This window comes from Solea senegalensis, linkage group LG15, assembly GCF_019176455.1.
Source record: "Solea senegalensis isolate Sse05_10M linkage group LG15, IFAPA_SoseM_1, whole genome shotgun sequence".
NCBI lineage: Eukaryota > Metazoa > Chordata > Actinopteri > Pleuronectiformes > Soleidae > Solea > Solea senegalensis.
Window position 1 is genome coordinate 4,107,474 of NC_058035.1, and position 21,906 is coordinate 4,129,379.

General features: G+C 40.5%; 2 protein-coding genes across 4 annotated transcripts; one reads left to right on the forward strand and one right to left on the reverse strand.

Annotated features, from left to right (window-relative positions):
- Positions 1 to 1,038: 1,038 nt before the first annotated feature.
- Positions 1,039 to 12,104, reverse strand: LOC122782070 (erythroid differentiation-related factor 1-like). Its single transcript, XM_044046271.1, has 16 exons — positions 12,091 to 12,104; positions 9,958 to 10,166; positions 9,085 to 9,151; positions 8,868 to 8,993; positions 8,608 to 8,732; positions 8,334 to 8,481; positions 6,041 to 6,162; positions 3,864 to 3,975; positions 3,373 to 3,520; positions 3,173 to 3,284; positions 2,923 to 3,034; positions 2,306 to 2,590; positions 2,132 to 2,203; positions 1,729 to 1,876; positions 1,442 to 1,633; positions 1,039 to 1,276 (listed from the first exon to the last, which is right to left on the reverse strand). Exons 1-16 carry the CDS (start codon positions 12,094 to 12,096, stop codon positions 1,056 to 1,058), a joined length of 2,205 nt encoding a protein of 734 aa, XP_043902206.1. The 5' UTR covers positions 12,097 to 12,104; the 3' UTR covers positions 1,039 to 1,055.
- Positions 12,105 to 13,013: 909 nt separating this feature from the next.
- On the forward strand, positions 13,014 to 19,863 carry tex36 (testis expressed 36). 3 transcript variants are annotated; one of them, XR_006361882.1, is made up of 9 exons: positions 13,014 to 13,277; positions 13,360 to 13,423; positions 13,497 to 13,581; positions 15,005 to 15,078; positions 15,693 to 15,944; positions 16,029 to 16,120; positions 16,207 to 16,400; positions 17,751 to 17,789; positions 18,031 to 18,301. XR_006361882.1 is itself a non-coding variant. In XM_044046273.1 (6 exons), the coding sequence occupies exons 3-6, from the start codon at positions 18,096 to 18,098 to the stop codon at positions 19,557 to 19,559; spliced, it is 588 nt and encodes a 195-aa protein (XP_043902208.1). In that variant the 5' UTR covers positions 16,372 to 16,400; positions 17,751 to 17,789; positions 18,031 to 18,095; the 3' UTR covers positions 19,560 to 19,863. The 3 variants fall into 3 exon arrangements, 2 of the variants coding, with proteins under 2 accessions (XP_043902208.1, XP_043902207.1); XM_044046273.1 differs by lacking the exons at positions 13,014 to 13,277; positions 13,360 to 13,423; positions 13,497 to 13,581; ... (1 more) ...; positions 15,693 to 15,944; positions 16,029 to 16,120 and adding exons at positions 19,063 to 19,137; positions 19,236 to 19,863 and having other exon boundaries at positions 16,372 to 16,400; positions 18,031 to 18,143; positions 18,245 to 18,385; XM_044046272.1 differs by lacking the exons at positions 13,014 to 13,277; positions 13,360 to 13,423; positions 13,497 to 13,581; ... (3 more) ...; positions 16,207 to 16,400; positions 17,751 to 17,789 and adding exons at positions 19,063 to 19,137; positions 19,236 to 19,863 and having other exon boundaries at positions 17,957 to 18,143; positions 18,245 to 18,385.
- Positions 19,864 to 21,906: the final 2,043 nt, after the last annotated feature.

Sequence of the window (21,906 nt, forward strand, 5' to 3'; positions counted from 1 at the left end):
TAGTGTATTATGAGCATAAAAATGACTCTTTTGGGTTCCTGTTGAAGCAAAATAGGCCGAGGAAATATATTGAATAGCCACCGGAGGGCGATACCACTGGCTGCAAAAATAACTTGGTTTGAATGGAAGTTTATGCGAAAATTAGCCTACTTCTCGCTTGATTTGTAATTAACACAGTCCATAGGCATATTTAAAATTGCATTTTTTAAGATTATAAAAGAGAAACCCTGTATATGCAGCAGTTACTCCTTGTGTGAGCAGATCACTAATGTATACGTATTCAGTGTGGCTTAAGAAAGGCACCTTGTTGTAGTAGAGGGCCTCCTCAGGTGAGAACTCCCCTTTGCTCTGGTTGGCAGAGACTGCACAGTGAGCCTGAGCACAGACTCTCATCAGTCTGCCAGTGTTGCACAGCAGCAAGGAGATGTTAGCGTTGTCCCCAATGGTTTCAAAATCCTTAATGCCATTCTCAAAGAAGGCTAAACTTTTTTTCCACAACTCCTGCTCTGCTACGGACACCGACTTCTTCACTGTAGGGCGAGTAGAACAGGGTTGGTTAAGGCCAATAGAGTTCTGTTCAGTGTCATTCTACAACTGTTAGGGTGTTGCAAATGTTAACCAACATACCTTCTTTCTCAGCCTGCATGGCCACTGCCTGGTTCATATAGTACGCTCCCATCTCGTTGCGAATGTTTCCCAGTCGTTTGAGCACCTGAGCCAGCTGATCTGACTCGTGACCTTTCAACGCCTTGGAGACCAGCAGTTCGTACGCCGCCTCGTAGCACTTACAGCTAACAAACAGCTGACACTCGGGGTCCATGACTAGGTCTGTTTCCATGTTGAAGGCTGGATGGAAAGTGTAAAAAGGATTATAAATAATTGGTCAATACGGGACAGTATCGCGATAATGTTGGTACATCCATTTCAAGATCACCAGAAATAGACGTGATTAACTGATCAGGAGAGTAACAAAGACAATGACTAAGTTTCAACAGTTGAAGAATGAAACAGCTACATGGAAACCAACACAACAAAATGCTGCATGTAAATGGCCCTTAGGTTTTTAGTGACTGACCCTGGCAGCTGCTTTCTCTGTGCAGGCTGTGAAGGATCTCCTGGTCCTCTTTGGTCTGATAGCTGTATTCCTCCAGGTAAGCCGCTCTGTTGCTGGCGTTCTGGGCCAACATCAGCTGGATGTCTCCACACAGAGACAGACACTGGCTGTGAAAGTGTAGCACCTGTAGCTGTGGTGCACTGCTCACAGAGCAATAGGCATCTGAAAGAAGAGAATGCGGGTATAGTGGAAACAGAAATGAAATGTTTACCGATTAAGCTGCTTGATAGAAGTTGAATTAAGTTCAGTAAACTTCTAAATTCCTCAAACCAGCGATGTAATAGTAGCATCTTATCACATTTACTTTCAAAAGTTGGATAACCTTACCATAGCACTGCAGAGAGAGCTTTATGTAACGCAAAGCTTGTCCATACTTCAGCAAATTAGAGGCCGCATCAGACAGGACATAGTAGGCCTTGGAGGCTTTGAGGAAAAGCTGTAGCTTCATGTGGTGCTGCCAGGAGCCTGGGATCATCCCTGAGCGTGTCGGATGCTTCTGGTCCACCTGCATGGGCCCCGCTGGTGACAGAGAAAGATGCAAAACACTTATACAGCAATAGTAGCATTAAGTAGCAATAGTAGCAGTTCTATTATGAGATATAACAATAGCTGACCTCTTTCAAGCAGAAGACAGGTGCCTTTTTCGGATGCACAGGCTCCAATAGCATCTCTGTCCTCATACTTGAGGGGGATTGGTGTGTTAGGGTCTGCGGCTGGAAGATCACTCTCCTGCTTAACGCTGCTGTCCACTGCCTTAAGGCCCTGTGATGTGGGTGATACAGTCATCATTTGATAGGTAGCACATTACAGACAGTGTATGTGCAGTAAACATAAGCATTATAAGGGAGGAGTGGCTCAGTGGTTAAGACCGGTACCCTATGTGCGAAAAACATCATGGTCGCAATGGTCACAAGTTCAATTCCACCCCTCGCTGACTGTACTCAATTCCATTGTAAGTCGCTTTGGATAAAAGCGTCTGCTAAATGACATGTAATGTAACATTATTCATTGACTCACCTTTAGTACATAGCTCAGGACGTGTCTACATTTTTCCTCCTTGTCTTGAGAAATGGGTAAAGTATCACTTGGCTGCAGATAGACAAAAATGGAAAGATTAGTTTGTTTTTTGTTTTGTTTTTAAAAACAACAACAATTTAAAAAAATCTATTTAACACTAAACTTCACACTCACTCTGATCTGGTGAGTAGATCTGTATCTGTCCGGGACCAACAGCTCCCCTACAGAGGGGATAACTGCTACGGCATTATTATCGTCCTGTGGGCTGGAGCGGCTGCTGAAGGATGTGTTGTCAGCCCTGTTCTCCGTCAGCTCTTCCTCCTCTTCCTCTCTGTCTTCATCACTGTAGCTGTCCTCTGAGCTCCCGGACTGGAGCGACTGCCCTTCATCCTTAGAATCCTCCGGAGCCAGATCGAGCAGGAACAGCTCTGATAGCATACAGTAGGCTGAGGCAATGTTCTGAAAAGACAGATAAAAGAGGGAGGCAGGTCCAATCAATGATCGTGATTTCACCCTGTACTTTCTTTGTCAAGACTTAAAAGGAAAAATTAAAAAATTAACTCCATTAGGATGCAGAATCCAATCTATTCTTTATATCTCATAAAGGCTATGTGTCCATAAGTTTACTTAAGGGGCTTAAATGTTGTCATCTACTCATGTAAGACCCCCATTTCAGAGAATGAAAGGAACCATAGGCATGTGACTGGAGTGCGTTTGCAGCAGCTCTCTTCAGACATAGAGCATGTAAAATGTGGAGATGTCTTTAACTGTTACTAAGGATTTCTGCTTACCTGGGGATGCCGCTCCTGATCCAGGAGTTCAACGCAGTTTAAGAGTAGTTTTCGGATTGTGCCGTAGTGCTTCCTGTTTTGCCTCGCCTTCAGCATCAAGTTGCCTGCCACTCTGCAAAAACCAGAGAACTTAAAACTGACTTGACGTGGGTTAACTTTTTAAATGTATTTACTTTACAGCGGTATTCACACTTGCAGAAACCATGAAGAACACTGATGTGTTAATGAAGAGTCTGTAACAGAAACTTACTTGTACAATAACACAGCCACAGGAAGAGTGAAGGGAATCTGACATTTCTCCTCTTCAGCCTCCTCGCACAGAGTAGTAAGATCATAAAGCTTCACAATGTCACTCCCACTAGCTGTCGGTTAGAAAACACCACGATAGACAGATGCACAGGGTACAGCACAGGTACAGATTTAAGAATTTATGTGTGGCTCGTCTCCCACCTTTGAAAAGCCAGTAGGTGTGACCCTCTTTGGTGCAGTTCGACTTGAGGAAGGAGAGGATATTCTGGGCAATGTCTTTCACCACCTTTGTAGAGAATGTCGAGTTCTCCAAATGAGGGATGTCTTCAGTCTTTATCGTCTCATATTTCTAAATAAATGAAATGTATGAACGCATTATTAATGTAAACACTGTATATTGAAGGTCCTGTTTTGTCAAAAATGAGAAACACTTTCACTAACAATAAAAATATTATACTATGTAAAAGAAGCTGCGGTAAGCCCGTGGCCAGGCGGAAAGGGAACTTGGCTTGTAACTGGAGGGTTCAAGTCCCCACCAGATCAAAAGGGCTGGGGTACCCCTGAGCAAGGTACCCACCCCCCATTGCTCCCCGGGCGCTACTCAGTGTGGTAGCCCACTGCTCCTAATTCTAGGATGGGTCAAATGCAGAGAAATAGTTTCCCTAAGGGAAAAAAAGCAAGCAGTAATTTACCTGAACAATGCCATCAGTGTGAAAATACATAACCAGTTCTGGGACATTGCACATCAGATTGTCGAGCCAGTAGTCGATACCTGTCAGAATGTTGATTGGTTTATTGCTGTCCCTGAAAAACACGCAGAGAGAAAGAATGTGGAGACAAGATTGATACAAACAAGCCATTGTATTCTAGTTCAGTGGTCTCCAACCCCTAGGCCGCAAACCGGTACAGTCCCTGGGTCAAATGGTACCCGGCCACACAGAAAGAATACATAACTTCCGTTTTATTTATTAACTGATTCTGAACGATATTTGATTTTGGAAAATTACCGGATTCTCTCATTACATTACATTACATGTCATTTAGCAGACGCTTTTATCCAAAGTGACTTACAAAAGTGCATTTAAATATTTGGGTACAATGTCTCCACCACATCTGTCTATGACTCACTCTTGACGCATGTCAAGATGCTTGCCTCGGTCATTTGTCACGGACGCAAGAAGATCAACTGCTGGAGATGGCAAATGACAGCGGCCTTAAAAGTATGTTTTTAAGATATTCAGTATTTTCCCATTCCCATTTCCCGCGGTGTTTTCTTTGCAGCGGGAGCGGGTGTTGCTGCTTCTGCTGTTGACGCAGCCCCTGGGTCCTCCGTTACCGGCTGCCGTGCAGTTAACAGGCGGGACTTCACATGTTGTACCTTTGCCCTTTGGTCAGCGGCAGCATCTGCAACTGGTTGAATTTCGGCCACAGGAATGCTGCAGCTTTGTGGAGATCACTGATGGACTTGGCCGTTCTTTCCCCCAACCGGTGCGCATGCCGACGCACGCCTGCGCTCTGTGCAGTATCGTTGGCGCGATGTTACGAGGACGCTGCTAATAAAGTTGAATGCACAGTGGATTCACGTTCATTATTATATTTTGAAAATACCAGTGTTTATGGCGTTCTTATCATTTCATGATGCACGTGCAACACACACACACACACCTCAAAGTTGCAAACGGGAGATATAGCAGGTTCCTACCTCACTTATGGCTTTAACCACCTCTCACTCCAAATGTGCGCCTGGGAGTCCCATCAAGCTTGAGCCTTTTTCAGCGCAAAATCGATTTGCGCGCATGTGTAAAATCATGTCAGAGTAAGGCGAACCACAGGTCACTTTGGACGCTCTTGCCAGAAAACGTCAACTTCCGGTCGGACAATATGAAAAAACGGGCATTTTTCCGTTTCTGTCTTCTACTGATTTTAATTTTGTTAGAAAATGAAAAACAAATGATTTTTTAAATTTAGTCCATCCCTTTCTGACATTGACAAAGAAAAAAACCTTGTAATTCAATGTTAATGTTTGTATTTTAAAACGAAAATTAAATAACCACTCATTTTTTGTTTTTAAATATCCGTTTGTGAATTGAAAATAGAATTTCCCTTGATTTCTTTTTGTCCCGTTATTTTTTCCTGTGTTTCGCCTTAACCAGGCTCAAATGTCATAGACATTTGCCAGCTGCAGAAATCTCTGCACGCATATAGTACGAAAGTGGGGGCGAGATTGGATTTTCTGCAAGAAATGTGAGGAGATTTTGCGCTGAAAAAGGCTCAAGCTTGATGGGACTCCCTGACGCACATTTGCACATTTTGGACTGGCATGTCAACTTCTAACTCCAAAATGTGAAAATGTCCAAATGTGCGTCGGACAATATGCAAAAAGGGGCATTTTTCCGTTTCTGTCTACTAGTGATTTTAATTTTTGTTATTATAACTAGAAAATGAAAAAATAATAATCATTTTTTTAATTCCGTCCATCACTTTCTGACATTTACAAAGAAATATGCTCGTAATTCAATTTTTATTTTTGTATTATAAAACAAAAATCAAATAACCACTAATTTGTTGTTTTTGAATTGAAAATCAAATGACCAAAAGATACTCGGACCGTTAGGGACCGTTGTAGTTCACCACCGCTGCTCAGATTATCTCAAATTAATTACCGTCTACAACAATATTCTCCATCTATCATAACTATGCATGAACATAGTGAGTCATCACATAGATTTTCAAGCCATATTTTGTTGAGATGTGCAGTTTCTTGTTAAAAATGAACATGCAATGCAATAAAAATTACAGGATTAATCATTTTCTGTATGAATTTGTATCTTAAACCCTGGACAATAGCAACTTAGTTTAAACCTCCAACCTGAGTCTTAGACTGACAGCAGGATAGCGACCACCTCCGAAAATAGGCATGTTGGATCCAACCAGCATGTGGATATCCTCAAACGTCCACCTGATGTTTCGCACAAAGTCATTTCTTAAACCCTGTCAAACAAATAACATCAACAAACATTATGCAACAAACCGTGGTGGCGTCTGTAGTCATTTAAGTGCATGAAACAAACCAAAGAAACACTTTCCTCCATGTTTCACAAAGTAATACTGTCAGTAAATATTGTTTTGTTTGTTTTTAACTAGTGCTGTCAGTAAAATGTGTTATTAACGGCGTCAATTTTTTTTTATCGCGAGAGTTGTAGTTTACTAACGTTAGAAAAACTACAACATCACACCGGAAATACCTAGACCGGAAACAAAACAACAGGCACGTTGCGCACACTTGTTTGGGGTTATCGCCGTCTCCAAGCGGGCTCTCCGTATACAACGCAGCCTGGATCATTGCTCGACGCACTCCCCACATCTAAGTAATGATGTATGTAGTGTTACCAACCAAGCTGGCAGACCCCCGAACCGTAGTAAGGAGACCTCCGAAGACTGTTAGCTCCTTTAGCTCGGATTAGCTCATTACGGCAACAACACATTAAACCACGGGACTGCGTCTGCATTGAAGAACGACACTTTATTCACAGCACTGCAGGGTGATACACAGCTTCTCTTACTATTGTGCGACTCTCACAATAAGAGATTAACTCAAAACATTCAGGTGACAGAGGTATTGTCTCAATAAAGCACGCCGATCATCTTTTCTATATTGATAAGAGCATTTAAAATAGCAAAAAAGTAATGTGACAAAAAGAAATCCAGGGAAATTAGATTTTCAATTCACAAACGGATATTTAAAAACAAAAAAATTAGTGGTTATTTAATTTTGGTTTTATAATACAACAATTCAAATTGAATTACAAGGCATTTTTCTTTGTCATAAAAGGGATGGACTAAATTTGTTCATTTTCTAGTAATAGTAACAAAAATTAAAATCACTAGACAGATAAACAAATTTCCGTTTTTTCATATTGTCCTACCGGAAGTTGACGTTTACTGGCATGAGCGCCCAAAGTGACCTGTGGTTCGCCTTGTCCAGGCTCAAATGTCTTTGGAACCTTACTCTGACATGATTTTAGACATGGCAAAACAAGGCCTGCCATCTGCAGAAATCTCTGCACGCATATAGTACAAAAGTGGGGTCGAGAGAGGATTTTCTGCAAGAAATGTGAGGAGATTGAGTTAGGAACCTGCTCTCCCGTTTGCTACTTTGGTGTGTGTGTTCCACATGCACGCATCGCATTGTCTATTATCATGATAAACATATCAGCTGGGATCATTTTGGAATGTTAGAGTCGTGGTTTTTATTTTTTAGATGGGACCTACGTACGGAAGATGATGATGAAGGGGTACCTCGCCATGGAAGGAATGCAAGACGTCAGGTAGCCTATGTTACTGTCTCAGACTTTATATTTTATATCATCAAACTTGTGGAATGCATGTGTAGCTTGTATAACATTAAATAATTATGCTGGGCACATTACCAGGGTTAACATTAACGCATGATGCGTTTCCATGACGACTGACCGGAATAAGACACGCGTGACGTCATGTTTACGTGCCTCCTGATTGATAATATGAGTCTCTAAAATCTGAAATCATGTCAGAGTAAGGTTCCAAAGACATTTTAGCCTAAGCAAGGTGACCCACGTCACTTTAGGCGCTCTTGCCAAAAAAATGTCAACTTCTTTCAATCATTCTAGTGATTTTCATTTGTTATTATTACTAGAAAATGAAAAACAAATATTTTTTTTAAATTCAGTCCATCCCTTTCTGACATTGACAAAGAAAAACGACTTGTAATTCAATTAAAATTTTTGTATTTTAAAACGAAAATTAAATAACCACTCAATTTTTGTTTTTAATTTCGTGAATTGAAAATCAAATGACCAAAAGATACATGGACCATTTAGAATAGATAAAAATGTGCGATTGATTGCGATTAATTGCAAGTTAACTCTGACATTAATGTGATTAATCGCGAGTCAACTATGAAATTAATGCGATTAAATATTTTAATCATTTGACAGCACTATTTTTAACCTTTGCTTCTTTTCACCATTCAGTAATATTTGTAGGTAAGTTCACAAATTCTTTTAGAAAACTTATTTAGATTTGTCTTTTTTTCAATCCATTTTTAGCAATTAAATCTATATATTTTCAAGCATTATATCTTTCAGAGGTTTAGTTGATATTCTTAAGATTTTTTTGTGTACCTCCTTGGGAGCATCGGACACTTCCGCGTCTGACTGTGTGCTCATGAAGGAGGCAAGCCAGGAATAACTGAACTCCTCTGCCCCATTTTTCACATCCCCCTCATTCGAGTTGTCTGGTACAGCCTCCTCGGCTCCATTACCATTTATACTGCAAGAAACCACAGATATTGACAGAGTGATGACCAAAACAATCTAGGACAGAAAGTTTAATCCAACTCGCATGGTGCAGTCAACTTGCTGTTTTAGAGAATTTGTGTACCACACATTAACTCACCTATAATAGAGGAATTTTGAGAGGATTGCTCGCTGATACCAGTGCTCTTTACTTTTCTTTTTCCTCTGCCATTTCTGATCAATTAGCCGCTGGTAAAACTCTTTCAGCCACGTCCAATCTCCTGTCTACAAAGCCAACACAGCAGGGAGAATCACTTTGACCACTTACTGCCATGATGTCATTTAAAATGCTGGCACAACAATCTTTGTATAAGAGCACGGAACAACTTTGACTTGTCCGGGTAAAAAGCTTTGCTGTACCTGAGAGGACTTCATGAAGAGCTCTTGAATGTCCAGCTCATCCAACAGCAGCGTCCTCCCGACCCGGTGAACAGCCATGCTGACGTGGGACTTGCTGAAGGGAATTTTCAAAAGCTTCTTGATGTTCTGAATGTGGCAGAAAACAGACATTTGCATCAGGTACTTTTTTGTTTGTTTTTCATAAACAAAATGTGAGCTTTCCAACAGCCCCACAAACCTCTGAGTCTGACACCACGTCAACATCATCGCCAATGCAGTCAATGAAGTCGTAGGCCATCCCAAAACTACAAAGGGAAGAAATGGAACTGTGTCATAGAATAGAGACAGGCTCATTAATGGCTTTACCCACTGATAAACACAGTACTAATTTGATAATCAGCTATGCAGAAGGAAGTTCTCGGATGCTTCCTAAAACACTGCATAACTCTCTTTCACACAATATTTGTAATAACAATGGAAATAAGGCAGAATATATGGAAACCATTACATGTGGTACCTAAAATGAACAGACTAGGGAGAACCAATTAGTCTAAATGAGTAGGATCTGACCATCAACGGACACCATCTGCCCAGCCAGTTTTCATAATGAAGCAGAGCAGAGACCATAATGCTTTCAACCTCTAACACAAACTAACGGCAGGTGTTTTCGTATTTAGTTTACCCTTTTTAGAAAAAAAAACAAACAGGTAATAATAGCAGTGTAATATAATTCAGTTCAACAGTGCCAGCAACTGCACACCATACTAGTTAATCAGTCTACCTCTGATTAGGTTTATCTAATCATCTGGCAACAATAAAGTTCCTGCCAATCAAGAAGGCAGAAACACGAGAACATGACAAACCTCTGTTTGCTTTAAGCTACAAATAAAACCTACTTGAAACACAATCGGTTTACAGTGTAGTGACAAAAAAGGGGACAATATGGTGTGAATTCAATTCAACCTAATGTAAACCATCTGACAAAAATTTAAAAATATTTGGCCATGCTGCAATCAATTCAAATAAAATCAAATCAATCAATCAATCAATAATTTTGCTACAGAGGGCAATGGATCATTTTTGAATTAAATCATGGTATTTTGAGTTATACCTGGAAAAGGGCTTGCTCTTGCTGCTGGACCCTAATATAGTTGTGCCTGCACTGCCCAGCTGGGGGTTTTCTCTAAGCCAGTTGGCAGGAGGCAGCTTCAGGTCTGTCTTCTCCTGCAGCAAGGCATAGCTGGTAGGAGGAGGGGCAGCAGAGTACTTGACCACAGCACGACTCTTGATTTCAGAGCTGCCTGAGCATACAGCAGAGTCCTGAATGATAACAAATGAAGCATCATGTGTTAGTTCCCTGAGTGCACTGTTTACTTGTATTTACTGTATAATCTATTGCTTATCTGGTTTTCGTATTGTTTTTTCTTGCACTTTTATTTCCTTACATTATTTCTAATTGTGGGACAAATGAGGGATTTTCTTTTCTTATCTTAAGGATGAACACAGAACACTAACTGAGGTAAGTATGTCATGGTTTCCTAAGGATCTGTTATCCATGGTTTCACAAAGTTACCTTAGTATCCAGCTGGGGAAAATGTGCTCCTGCCCAGGGTCACAATATGGTTCACTACATGCAATGTTTGTTTACATACTTCAACTAGAACATGTACATTTCCCCCTAAAAGCAGGGGAATGCAGAGTCCTCTTGCCACGTGTGTCTTTCTGTGTGTCTGTATCTCCATGAGTGTGTATATTTACATTGTTTTCCATTTAAATGTGTGTACCATTGGCACCACAGTGCTTTGGAGATTGCGCACCTGTATTTTTGTATATTGACTATGAAAAATGTCTGTATTAAGATCTCAATCGACTCAGGTTTCTCTGACACTCAGCGATCAAAATGAACATGTTGTCTTACCTTTGCTGTTTACCAAAACAAAACCGTTTCTACTGAAGACCTACACTTCCCAGCATGCTTTGGGGCCTGTTCTTGGTCTGATTGGTCATTCCAGAGGGACATTAGCTTGTTGTCCCTGTGTCCGTCAAACTGTGTCATACGAATTTGCGTCCTTCTCCAAGTAGGTCTTACTGCAGGGAGTTACGGAACCTGATTCTATTGGTTTAGAGGATTAAAACAAGCTGTCAATCACCCAGATTGGCCAATGTTAGCCAGAACTATGGCCTTGAACAGGCTGAGCCTCAGAATTGTCTCTGACACTCCAGAGAAAAGAGCCACAAACATATTGATTTTTGAGTAATTTTTGTATATTTTTTTTTTTTAATTCAAACAAGTTTTTATTAGACCAATAGTGACATGTAATTAAAATTTAATGGGTTTAATAATTTTTTACCCATAGTAATCTCAAATTGCACAGATGGTGCCAAACTACAGGACGCCTAGGCATCTCTTCAGTAAAACCTCTGTAATTTTACTCTGCTTTACTTCAGCAGCATCAGACCCTGCACAACTAATGTCCACGTGTTGTTACATGGCATGAAAATCCTTCATTTACGATGGGTGCCATTTGCATTTACTCTGGCACAGTGGCATCTACAGTGAAACACACTTCTGGGGGAATCTCACAAGTGCTATCTCTATTTCGATACCAAGATAATTCACATAGAGCTTGTAATTGCAGAGATAGACTCTATTTAGTCATTTTCGAGCAGGGACCCCAACAAGAGGGTCAGTGAAGAAGAGGTTAAAAGAAATGGAACAGGTTCACAGATAAATTCTTCAAGACTAACAGAGAGCCTAGATGTGTTGTTACTGCAATACTGAAAAGCGCCACAAGATGGTGGCCTCCTGCTCCGTGGACCATCCCCAAGAAGGAACTCTCAGTAACGAGTTCATGCTGGTTGTACTGTCTACGCCTTACTGCCCGTTTATGATTAGTAAACGTAGTGCCGTGGAGACCTGGCTTTGTATAGTCGATGTGAATACTGTAGAATAAAGTTTCCGTGTGGAAATGCCCACTTCTCTGTCTGTCGACTCTCTGAGCTAACTTGCTATCCGGAGGCTCTGCTAACTGCTAACCCGTTAGCCTCACGTGACGTGTGCTGCTGTTGCTGCGCGCTGTTGTTCATGCGGCGGCGCAAGTGCTTTTGACCGGCATAATATGGAAGTAGTTCACCTCTGGATGGTGACTATTATTGCTGCCAGAAGTTTACTGACAGTGGCAGCCAACAGGTGCATATATATGTGGTTTAATTGTCATTTTTATACAATAACAACACATGTTACCTGCATATTTGTTGTTTTCGGAGCCGGTAGCACCACTACTTTCCTCCAGTGCATTGTCTGTGCCGTTTCCAGCTCCTGCTGCTGCTTCGCTCGTAGTGGACACACGGCCGTCCAGAAAACAACGATCACTTACTAACAATAAGTCAACCTGTCCATGGTTGACTTCATGGACGACACTCACTTTGACAAATGTGAGTGACTTTAGTGACTTTGATTCGCTAGCTTGACATGCTAGCTGTTGAACTTACTTGATTATTCATATTATCTTTTATTTTAATAGTTTGTTGAATAAATTACAGCTGATATCACGGGATATATTTGAGCCACAGCGGTGTTTTGAGTAATAAACTCAACCGGGTTAGTAGTAGTAGTTGTAGTGTGCACCGGCGCTTTGATCTTTCTAGAAAAGTTGAGCACATATTACATTTTGCGGGTTTTTTCGTGAGCATTTTATCGTTTTGATAATTGGTTTATACTATATAGTTATATAATTAATTCACATACCAAATATCACCTTTACTAGTTAAACATGTTGACATGAATAAAGTAATATTTTACATTTTTCCACTGGAATACTTTCACTTTTGAATTTTGTGGGAAATAATCGAATAAAGAGAAAGGGGATTTATAACAGTAAGCATTGCTATTTTAATTTCACCCTAAATAGGACTAGGCAATTTAGGTTGATTTGTATTTATAAATATTGAAGTAATACAAATAAATGAGGGATAGAATATTACATGTAAACATAGTCCAACAGCGTCAACAAGGAGAAGTGTTCTGCTTGTTGACGCTCAGATTTAGTTTGGACATGTCATTTTCGAACAGTGACCCCAAAAAGAGGGTCAGTGAAGAAGAGGTTAAGTGACATTCAGCAGAGGAATGACAAACAGGAGGAGGAGGAGGAGGAGCTGTGAAAACCTGCTGCGGGAGCTGTTTATTCTCAGTGATGATGATTGTCATCGTCGTGTTGGTTAAATCATTTCGTGCTCGACCTCGTTAAAACTCCCTAATGTTTGTTGTCAAGTGCGGGCGATTGATTGGAAGACGACGCGATCTGGAAACTTTGAATGAATGAGTGAATGAATGTGACACCACAATGGGAAGCTGGAAGAGTCACGTGCGCGCTCGACTGCAACAGCGAGACCAAACTGAGAAACATCCATATGTTGGTGTTTTTACCAGCTGTGAGATGATTGTTCTTAATAAGATTTTTTTTTTCACCCACTTTCTCTGCACATTATAATTGCATTTGTTGTTGTTTTTTAGTGTCTCAGCTGGAGGAGCTTTTTGAAATTCGCAAACAAATCCTGGACGAGTTTCAGTGCCAGAGGTTAGAAGTAAATCATTTGATTCTTATTTATAAAAATGTATATTTCCACATTTTAATCCCTGATTATGTTCAGTGTGGAAGGTGCTGGCGCTGCTGCTGAGAAAAACACCCGGATCCTTCAGCTGCAGCTGAGAGAGACTGAGCACCTGTCAGAAAAGGTGGGTTAAATGCAGAGTGATCACATGATAACACTATTATAAGTCTTAATTAAATTGAATTAGCCATGTGCACAGGTACAGGGAGGTAGAGACACTCATTAACCACTTTATTAGGAGCAGTTGATTTCAAACATGAGTGGTTTAAGTTTATGTAAGTCACTTTTAACCAGATGTACAGCAATAGCCTACTAAACTACGGCTAAAAAATTCACAAATCACATCATCTAAATCCAAACTTTGACCAATTCAATGACAATTTTTAAAATCTAAATGTTAAATGTCCAATAATCTAAATGTCAGGTCTTGGAGTTTCCAAACATGTATTATTTAGATTTAAACATTTGACTTAAAGCTAAGTATAGTATCATTTTGATTTTGATGCCTCTTTAAGTTTGCAAATATTGTTGTAAATGTGGTCCCGGTGACAACATACACCATTTATTGTATAGAGTTAAATGTGTCAAAATAAGTAACTGCAGTAACGGCGGCCCAGTTGTGAGTGGATGTAAGTTTTTTAGTGCCAATGCATTTCTCTGCAGTTTTCATGATTGTCTGTAGAGACTTAATCTCAGTGTCCTCTGAGAGCGTGTAACCAAACCTCACAGTGATGTCACTGGTGAGATTTGAGTCTGATTTCACTGTGGCCGTGGTGTTGTTGTCCCAGCTCAGCTCATTTTCTGTCACATGAAGACTAGGAAACTTGTGACTGTCAGCTCTCTCTACACCTCCAGTCTCCTTGATGTTAGGAGGCTGCAGAAGTGTGGGGGGGAGGGGGCTTTTCTGCTGAAGTCCATGGTTATTTTCTCTATCTAGATAAGGTCATTGTCCTTTGAAAACTCAGAACTGGTAAATTAAATAATTGCCTGTATAGATAGTTATTTAAAAGTTGAGCACCATACAAAAGTCTTGGTGCCCTATTTTTTTTGCAAATGACCACACAATAAGTAATGATGTCTCAACCACTTTGTTGGAACACATCCATAAAATAAGGGAAATATTAATGGAGTTTTAAGATATTTTTCCAGGAACAAAAAGCTTATACAATTTAAGTGTCTAATTCTTCAGGTTTACTCAAGATGCTTGAGAATTACATACACAAGCTTAGTTTAACTCATAACAGCTTGCTGATATACTATGTATATATATATATATATATATGATATGACTATCTCTCAGTCACATCATGCCAATCCAATGCTTTTAACCTTGTAAAACAATTGGTCCTAAATGATGTGCAGATACAACTGGGAAAATCTGCTCACACTATCTTTCTCTTCTCTGTGTGTGGATGCCATCTTTTCAACTTATAGCTCTCCCCCACTATATGTTCATGCTTTGCTTTTGTGTGTGTGTGTGTGTGTCCGTGTGTGTGTGTGTGTGTGTGTGTGTGTGTGTGTGTGTGTGTGTGTGTGTGTGTCCACAGCTGTCCCAGACTGTCTCTGACCTGACCACCGTGCTGCACCTTAAAGAGGCGGAACTGCAGTACTTGCAGTCACGGTAATCACATGTCAGCGCTCATCTCATCAGACTCGCGTGTTATTTGCAGACGAGGCAGTTACATGTTCACAACGTCAGAATTCCTTTTTGAATGGAGAGGTCTTTGGCAGAATGTGTTGACTAATGGATTCTCTGTTGCCTTAATGTTGTTTTTGGCTGACATGTGGTTTCAGTTAGTTTATAGGGAGACTTGGAGAGTTTTTTTGTTTTGTGTTATGGCTGTCAAATAAACATTCTGCAGAACACTATGTAATGATGAAGTTTCCTGACAGGACGAGTGTTATTGTTTCCTTTCCCCTCCCAGAAGTGAACATTATTCTATACTCCCCATTCATGTCCTATGGGGAAGGAAAAAAATCTCAGGGTTGAAGCTTCCACTGTAATCCATAACCACAGAAGTGTTTCTGCATTTGTTGCAGCTACTGTTCAGTGAGAGCAACACCTTCACTGATTAACTGTAATTTACACCATTTTTGTTCCCCGGCACTGTAAGATTAACTTGCGACCTTTTTATCTAACATATCTAACATTCACTGACCAGTAAAGAAACAATTTGACAAGGTTATCATACTTGGAATGAATCACCGTTTTCTTTTATTACTTTTCTATTTCAGTATGTCCCAGTACCGTCAAGAGGCACAGAACCACGCTAGGATGTCGAACACTTTGAAGGTGACCCTTTCGGAGTTTGAGTTTACCATGGAGTGTCAATCCAAAGAGTTGGCAGCGCTGTGCACAGAGCAGCAAGGACTAAAGGAAACACTGGCACAGGCTTGCAGAGAGAAAGATGAACTCTTACAGCGCTGGATGGAGGAGAAGCGGGAGGAGGCTGACAGGCTGAATAAGTACAACGATGCACAGGAAAGGTAAGAGGATTTAAGGTGTGACCTCTGCTTGAAGAATGAGGTTAAAAATAAAGATTTTCTCTAAAGATTACTGCTTTTTATAAGGTGGCAACGTTTGGCCAAACAGCTGAAGAGACGCCTCCACAAGGAAATGGAAAAAGAGTAGCCTACGTTTTCCCAGTGAAGAACCTCAGGAAGTAATTCAAAGTAACAATCTCTTGAAATAACACTGCTTAATATAAGTAAAATGGCCATCTAGCAATTAATTGTTTCCTCCCTTCAGTGCTTCACACAAGGGGTTGTCGTGGGAACCAAGAACCTTCTTCAGGATCATTCCTTTCACCTACTTAATGAAGAGCGTGTAGTTGATGGGGGGGTCAAGATAAAGGAAGGCTTGAACAATGACATGCCAACATGATCAACATCAGCACTAATGAACAACATTTAAGTTTCATCGGACAACCTCAGTGCACTTTGGTATGCAAAGTATGTCTCCTAATAAGTACAAATACCACACTGCAAACAAACAGTTGTTTTACTGACATATTTGATGTGTGGAAATAAAACCATGAAATGCTTAGGGAAAAGAGTTCTATCTTTTGTTAAATAGTTTTTTTTTTGGGGGGGGGCTCTCTTGGTTCAGTCACCAACCTATCACAGGGCCAACATATGGTGCTTTCAGACACGAAATTTAGTCAGGACATTCTCCAGAGATTGTCCGAAGGGGCTGTATGTGAGAATGCAAATATCTCTGCGAACATTTTCCTGCCAGCTCCTTAATCTCTGGATCATTCTTAAGTGAGTCTGCGAGAATGCAGCAGGTGAAACTGCCTCCTTCATGCCCAAGCTGTTCTCCTGCTGTGAATGTGTCTCTCTATTATAATCAGCCGCCGCGTTTGAACGGTAAACACTTGGCATTGTCTCGAGTACATGTCTGGAAATGGCTACACAGAAACAAACAACCATTCACACCTACGGGCAATATAGATGATCTAATTATCCTAATTGCAGTCTGTAAGACTTTGGGATGTGGGAGGAAGCTGAAGAACTTGGAGAAAAAAAAACACATACGCACAGGGAAAACATGCAACTTCAAAACAAATGGCCCCAGTTATCAAAGTATGTCCTTGCTGTCAGGCACCAATGCTAACCACTTAACCAAAAAACAAAACGCTCACAGTAGTTTGTCTGAGTTTATGACCCCTAACATTGAAAATGTCACAGTTATAGCCTTACTCATAAAACTTGTCTAAAATACACATACATAGTGTGGTCCTGAGGATTAAACAAACCATACATTTAGCTAAAAAATAGATTTTTGATTTGTTGGGTTTTCAAAAGTGTCGATTTACTCCTGTAAAACACAGATTAAGACCAAAAGAAAGTATTGCATAATTACTACTTCAACAGCTATTAGCATCTGTTATGTTCATATCGTCACTGACTCCCTCTCTTTCCTTTGCACACTTTGCTAAGATAAGCTAAACTAAGATGCTAACTGCCAGTAAACACCACAAACAAACAACCAAACACTTAGCTAAGAATATCAAAGCCAAGATGCTAACTGCTGGTAAACAGGACCAAGAACAAAAAAAGGATAAAACACCATAGCTAAGATAAGCAAAGCTAACACGCTAACTGCTGGTAAACACCACCAACAACCAACCAAAATGGATAAAAGGATAAATTATGACATCACATCTCGGTCACTAAGAAAAGGGCTTAGAATTGTGAATCTGAACAACGTGGAAAGACGAAAGGAGGTTTTGGTAATGACTTTGTGTGTCATATGATAAAATATGTAATTGTTAATCTCATACGCTACAGATTTTCTACCTGGACTTTTTCTTCACATCTCAAAAACAGGTAAGAAAAACCCTAATTTCACTACTACGTGCAATATTATTTATGAAAATGTATTTAATAATTACACACTTGTGTTTTAGCATGTTTGTATCGTTTGTAGTATGCCACGGTTATACTTTCAATATTTTCTGTTTCACAATCCCATGGCAAATTGAGCTCAGATTTCAAGTTTGTTTGTAACACGTTTCCATGGACACCGGAGTTTGTGTCCAAGTTGTTAAGTTGAACTGTGCACACGCAGGAGGAGTCTGGTGTATCGGTGGAACCTTCTCAGTTGACTCAGCTCGTCTTCTTAAGGGGTTTAAAATGGCAAAAGGTAAAAAGCGATATCCAAAGGACCATTGTGGGAAATGGGTAAGAAGCTATTGATTTTTTTTTTTTTCCCCTCACATAATTCGTCGAGATCATTTTAGAAATTCAGACTTAGTTAAATCTTTTCTTCGACATGTTTGCAGTTTGCTCATCCGACGGTGAAAGAAGGGGAGCCAAGAAAATGTGAGGGTAGCACGAGCACGGGGTTGATGTTAAGTCAGGTTATATCCTCATTGCCTCAGGCTTTGGAGTTTGAACGCTATCCTAAATGGAAAAAAGAGCAGGTGAGTATGTACAGTGGATAACACATGACTGTTTTCTCCTTCCTCTGAGTTTATTTGTATTAATTACTCACTCATTTACCGCTTTATCCTCCACATGAGGGTCACGGGGGGGGGTTGGAGCCAGTTCCAGCTGACTTAAGGCGGGGTACACCCGGGACACATGTCACCAGTCCATCGCAGGGCAAATAATATAGAGACCAACAACCATTTACTCTCACATTCACACCGACGGTCAATTTAGAGTGTCCAGTTAACACCTCTGCATGTTTTTGGACTGTGGAAGGAAACCGGAGAACCTGCAGAACATGCATCTCCACAGGAGATGGCCCTGAGTCTAAAGGCCCTAAGTCGAACCAGGATTGGTTCTGTGAGGCAACAGTGCTAGCCACTACCCCCCCATGAAGCCTTCATTTGTATTAGAGTATGGTAAATGCATTTATATAGCCCTTTTCTAGTCTTACTGACCAGTTTTGACATTCATAACCACTCACTCACTCTTTCTTAGTGTATCTTTTTTTATACCACACAATTATCATATCCATTTACACGCTGCCAGCACAGCCATCAGGGGCAATGTAGTCTGGAGGTGCCAGGGATTGAGCCACTACTGAGCCAAGGCCGGGTCTTAAGTGCTATCAACCAACACAAGATATTTTTTTTCATGTTTTACTTCACAGACGTCCAGAGTCTATCCATTCTCAGTGCATGACAACAAGTACATGTTAAAAGATGACATCTCTGTCTACATTGAAGTGAGTATGAAGAGAAATCCAGTGCATAAGGAAATGTTCAGGTCTGAAATAGCATTGCAGCTTAAATGGAGAACATAACTGTGTTGGTGTACTTACAGGGTGGGGGGAGGAGGAAATGTCTCGAGGGCAGACAGTTCGTTTCTCAGATCTGCCTGTGCCACGACGGACCCGACGGCAGCGCCACCACAGCAGAGCCGAGTGGAAGCCGCACCACCTACCAGACTCACTTCACGACGAAGGAAGCCGCCGACATTCCAGCCAACAGACGATTCACTCACAACCACAAGGAGAAATCGGAACAGGCAGCTTTGGCACAGGCCGGGGAGACCTTCATGTGGTTTGGACGACATGACTCGGACAAGTTTGAGACACTGGAACTAATCGAAGCCACCAGCAGTTTCACAAGATCTGCCAAGTCCTGAGAAAATGCTGCTGCTGAAGGCGCTCGGGTTCAAGTAATAACACATAGAAGCATTACATGGCGCCTTAAAGAGCTGTATTCTTGAAAGGGAACCTTTTATAAATAAGATTTTATTCCACTACAATGCTAATTAGTGTATTTTAAACAATCGATAAATGGAAGACAAACCCTGAGAGAAGGACGAAGAACTGCTGACAGCCAGCAGCTGTCAATACACCACTTCTAAATAAAAAGCTAAAGCAGTGAGTCGAGCAGGTGCATTCAGTCCAAAATCAATTTTTGCTCATTAAATGTCCAGTGTGTAACATTTGGGACGGTTTATTGGCAGAAATTGAACGTACTACCCATATGTATGTTGGGTTAAGTGTATTACAATGTAAACAGACGAAAAACAACTCCACTCTTCCCGCATGAGGTTTATTTGGGCAAAGTCTTCCATTTGTTGCACTCTGCAGCCTATCCATAATCGATTAATAGGTTGATTATTTTATCGATTATTTGATTGATCGTTCGGTCCATAAAATATCAGATAACCTTAAAAAATGTTGATCGATGTTGGTCAAACCTGGAAATGATGATGTTCTCAAAAGTCTTGTTTTGTCCACAAACCAATTTCTTTGTTATCCAGAGCAAAGAAACGAAGAAAATATTCACATTTAAGAAGCTTAAACAATCGGAAATCTTGTTTTAATCATGAAAAAAGCTTCAAACCGTTTAATCGATTATCAAAATAGTTGTCGATCAATTTAGTAATCGATTAATAATCGATGAGTCGTTTCAGCTCTACTTACGCAGTGGACCTTTAATAGGAGATTCAAAGGTTGCTGCAGCAGGCACACGGTTAAAGAGGTTGTACTCAGTCTTTTAATTAACCTGCACCAATTCAACCAGAATGTCATTAACAATTGTCCTTGAAGGGTTAATCTACAAGGTAAGTGAGTCGTCTGCAGAAGAAATGTATTTACACCTGGCATTAGAGTAGATGTTCTATGATTGGATGCATTTACATCTGGTATTAACATGAATCTCCAGTCTCAGGTGTAGGCACTAGCCGATCTGTTATCTAATCACAGAAAACACATTTTAATTATAATTCTGTAAATGTGACGTGAAAAAACGACTAACTAACATCGATTCAACTCGACATCAAACAATCCTTTGTTTTCATGACTCAAAACACACTTCAACCTGAGTATATATAAGAATATAGACTTAAAATTACCTAAAAACGTTGAAGACTGACCTTTAAAACATTCCCATCACATGCACATTGCATAAGTCTACAGTTATCATACAAGAAATACAATATACATATGTTTTAATCAAAAAAATAAAAATCAATTTTTCAGTTTGTTAGGACTCACTCACTGTGGGATTTCACACTTTAGCCACCAGAGGGCAGCAGACCTGCATGAGTCATCAGTTGGCCTGACAGACTCCAGAGTTGTTCAACCGCCAAGTTGTGTGAGAGAAGTAAGAACCAAAAACCCCTTAGTAATGGGCCTTAATACTGCAGCAGAGAGAAGAATCCCTCTATTTTGATGTATATTGCATATGAACATAAGGACATTAAATAAGTGAGTGCATGTGGAGTAAATTAAGCCTGATTTGAGTCATAATGCATGGGTTTGTTTCACCCCAGTGGATAAAAGGGATATGTGTGTGTGTGTGTTTCACGTATTACTCGTGTTGCGGGGACGTATATGGGTGTAATTATATTATTATATGTCCTTATGGGGACATATAAGTCCCTATAATGCGTGTGTGATGGAGAGAATGAGAGAGACAGAGAGGAGAGGAAGCGTGGGAGCGAATGATCAGAAAGAACACTGCTCAGAAAGAAGCACTTAAGTGAAAAAGTATCTCAGACCACTCTCTCTGCAATAGCCGATGTTTTCTCCAGAGTGTGTTCTGACCAGCTGCTTTCTCTCTTTAAGTACTCACTGGGGAGATGGGGCTTTTCTCTCAAGCTTTTCCTTCAGCCGTAGTAATTAGCCGATCCACACACACACACAACAGCACCAGCGACCTTGTCGTTTCTGTTTTAAAAGGTGAAGTGCAAGTTTTATAAAGGCAAGAAAAGAGAGCGGTGAGACGTCGCGCGGCGTCTGACAGCCGCCCTTTGTGATTTCACTTTATAATACTTGATTTACCCCCAAGCTGCAGGGCAAGGAGGTGTGTAATGAATGAGCTTTGATAAAAACAGAAGGAAAGGTCACTTTTAACCAAGGCTGCAACTGACTGATTATTCTCATCATCAATTATTTTATCCACTAGTTGCTTGGTCCATCCATTTTTATGGTCCATAAAATATCAGAAAATGGAAAAACAAATGTGTTTTTCCAAGC

Bases quoted from the DNA above. Each gene is read 5' to 3' on its own strand.
- LOC122782070 (XM_044046271.1), bottom strand. The intron at 8,482-8,607 runs GTGAGTTAATGT...GGTTTCTTGCAG, and splicing joins TCAAAATTCCTCTATTATAG to TATAAATGGTAATGGAGCCG. The intron at 3,521-3,863 runs GTAAATTACTGC...TCATTTATTTAG, and splicing joins ACACTGATGGCATTGTTCAG to AAATATGAGACGATAAAGAC.
- tex36 (XM_044046272.1), top strand. From the start codon at position 17,979: ATGGACACCGGAGTTTGTGTCCAAGTTGTTAAGTTGAACTGTGCACAC. The intron at 18,144-18,244 runs GTAAGAAGCTAT...ACATGTTTGCAG, and splicing joins AGGACCATTGTGGGAAATGG to TTTGCTCATCCGACGGTGAA. The intron at 18,386-19,062 runs GTGAGTATGTAC...TTTACTTCACAG, and splicing joins CTAAATGGAAAAAAGAGCAG to ACGTCCAGAGTCTATCCATT.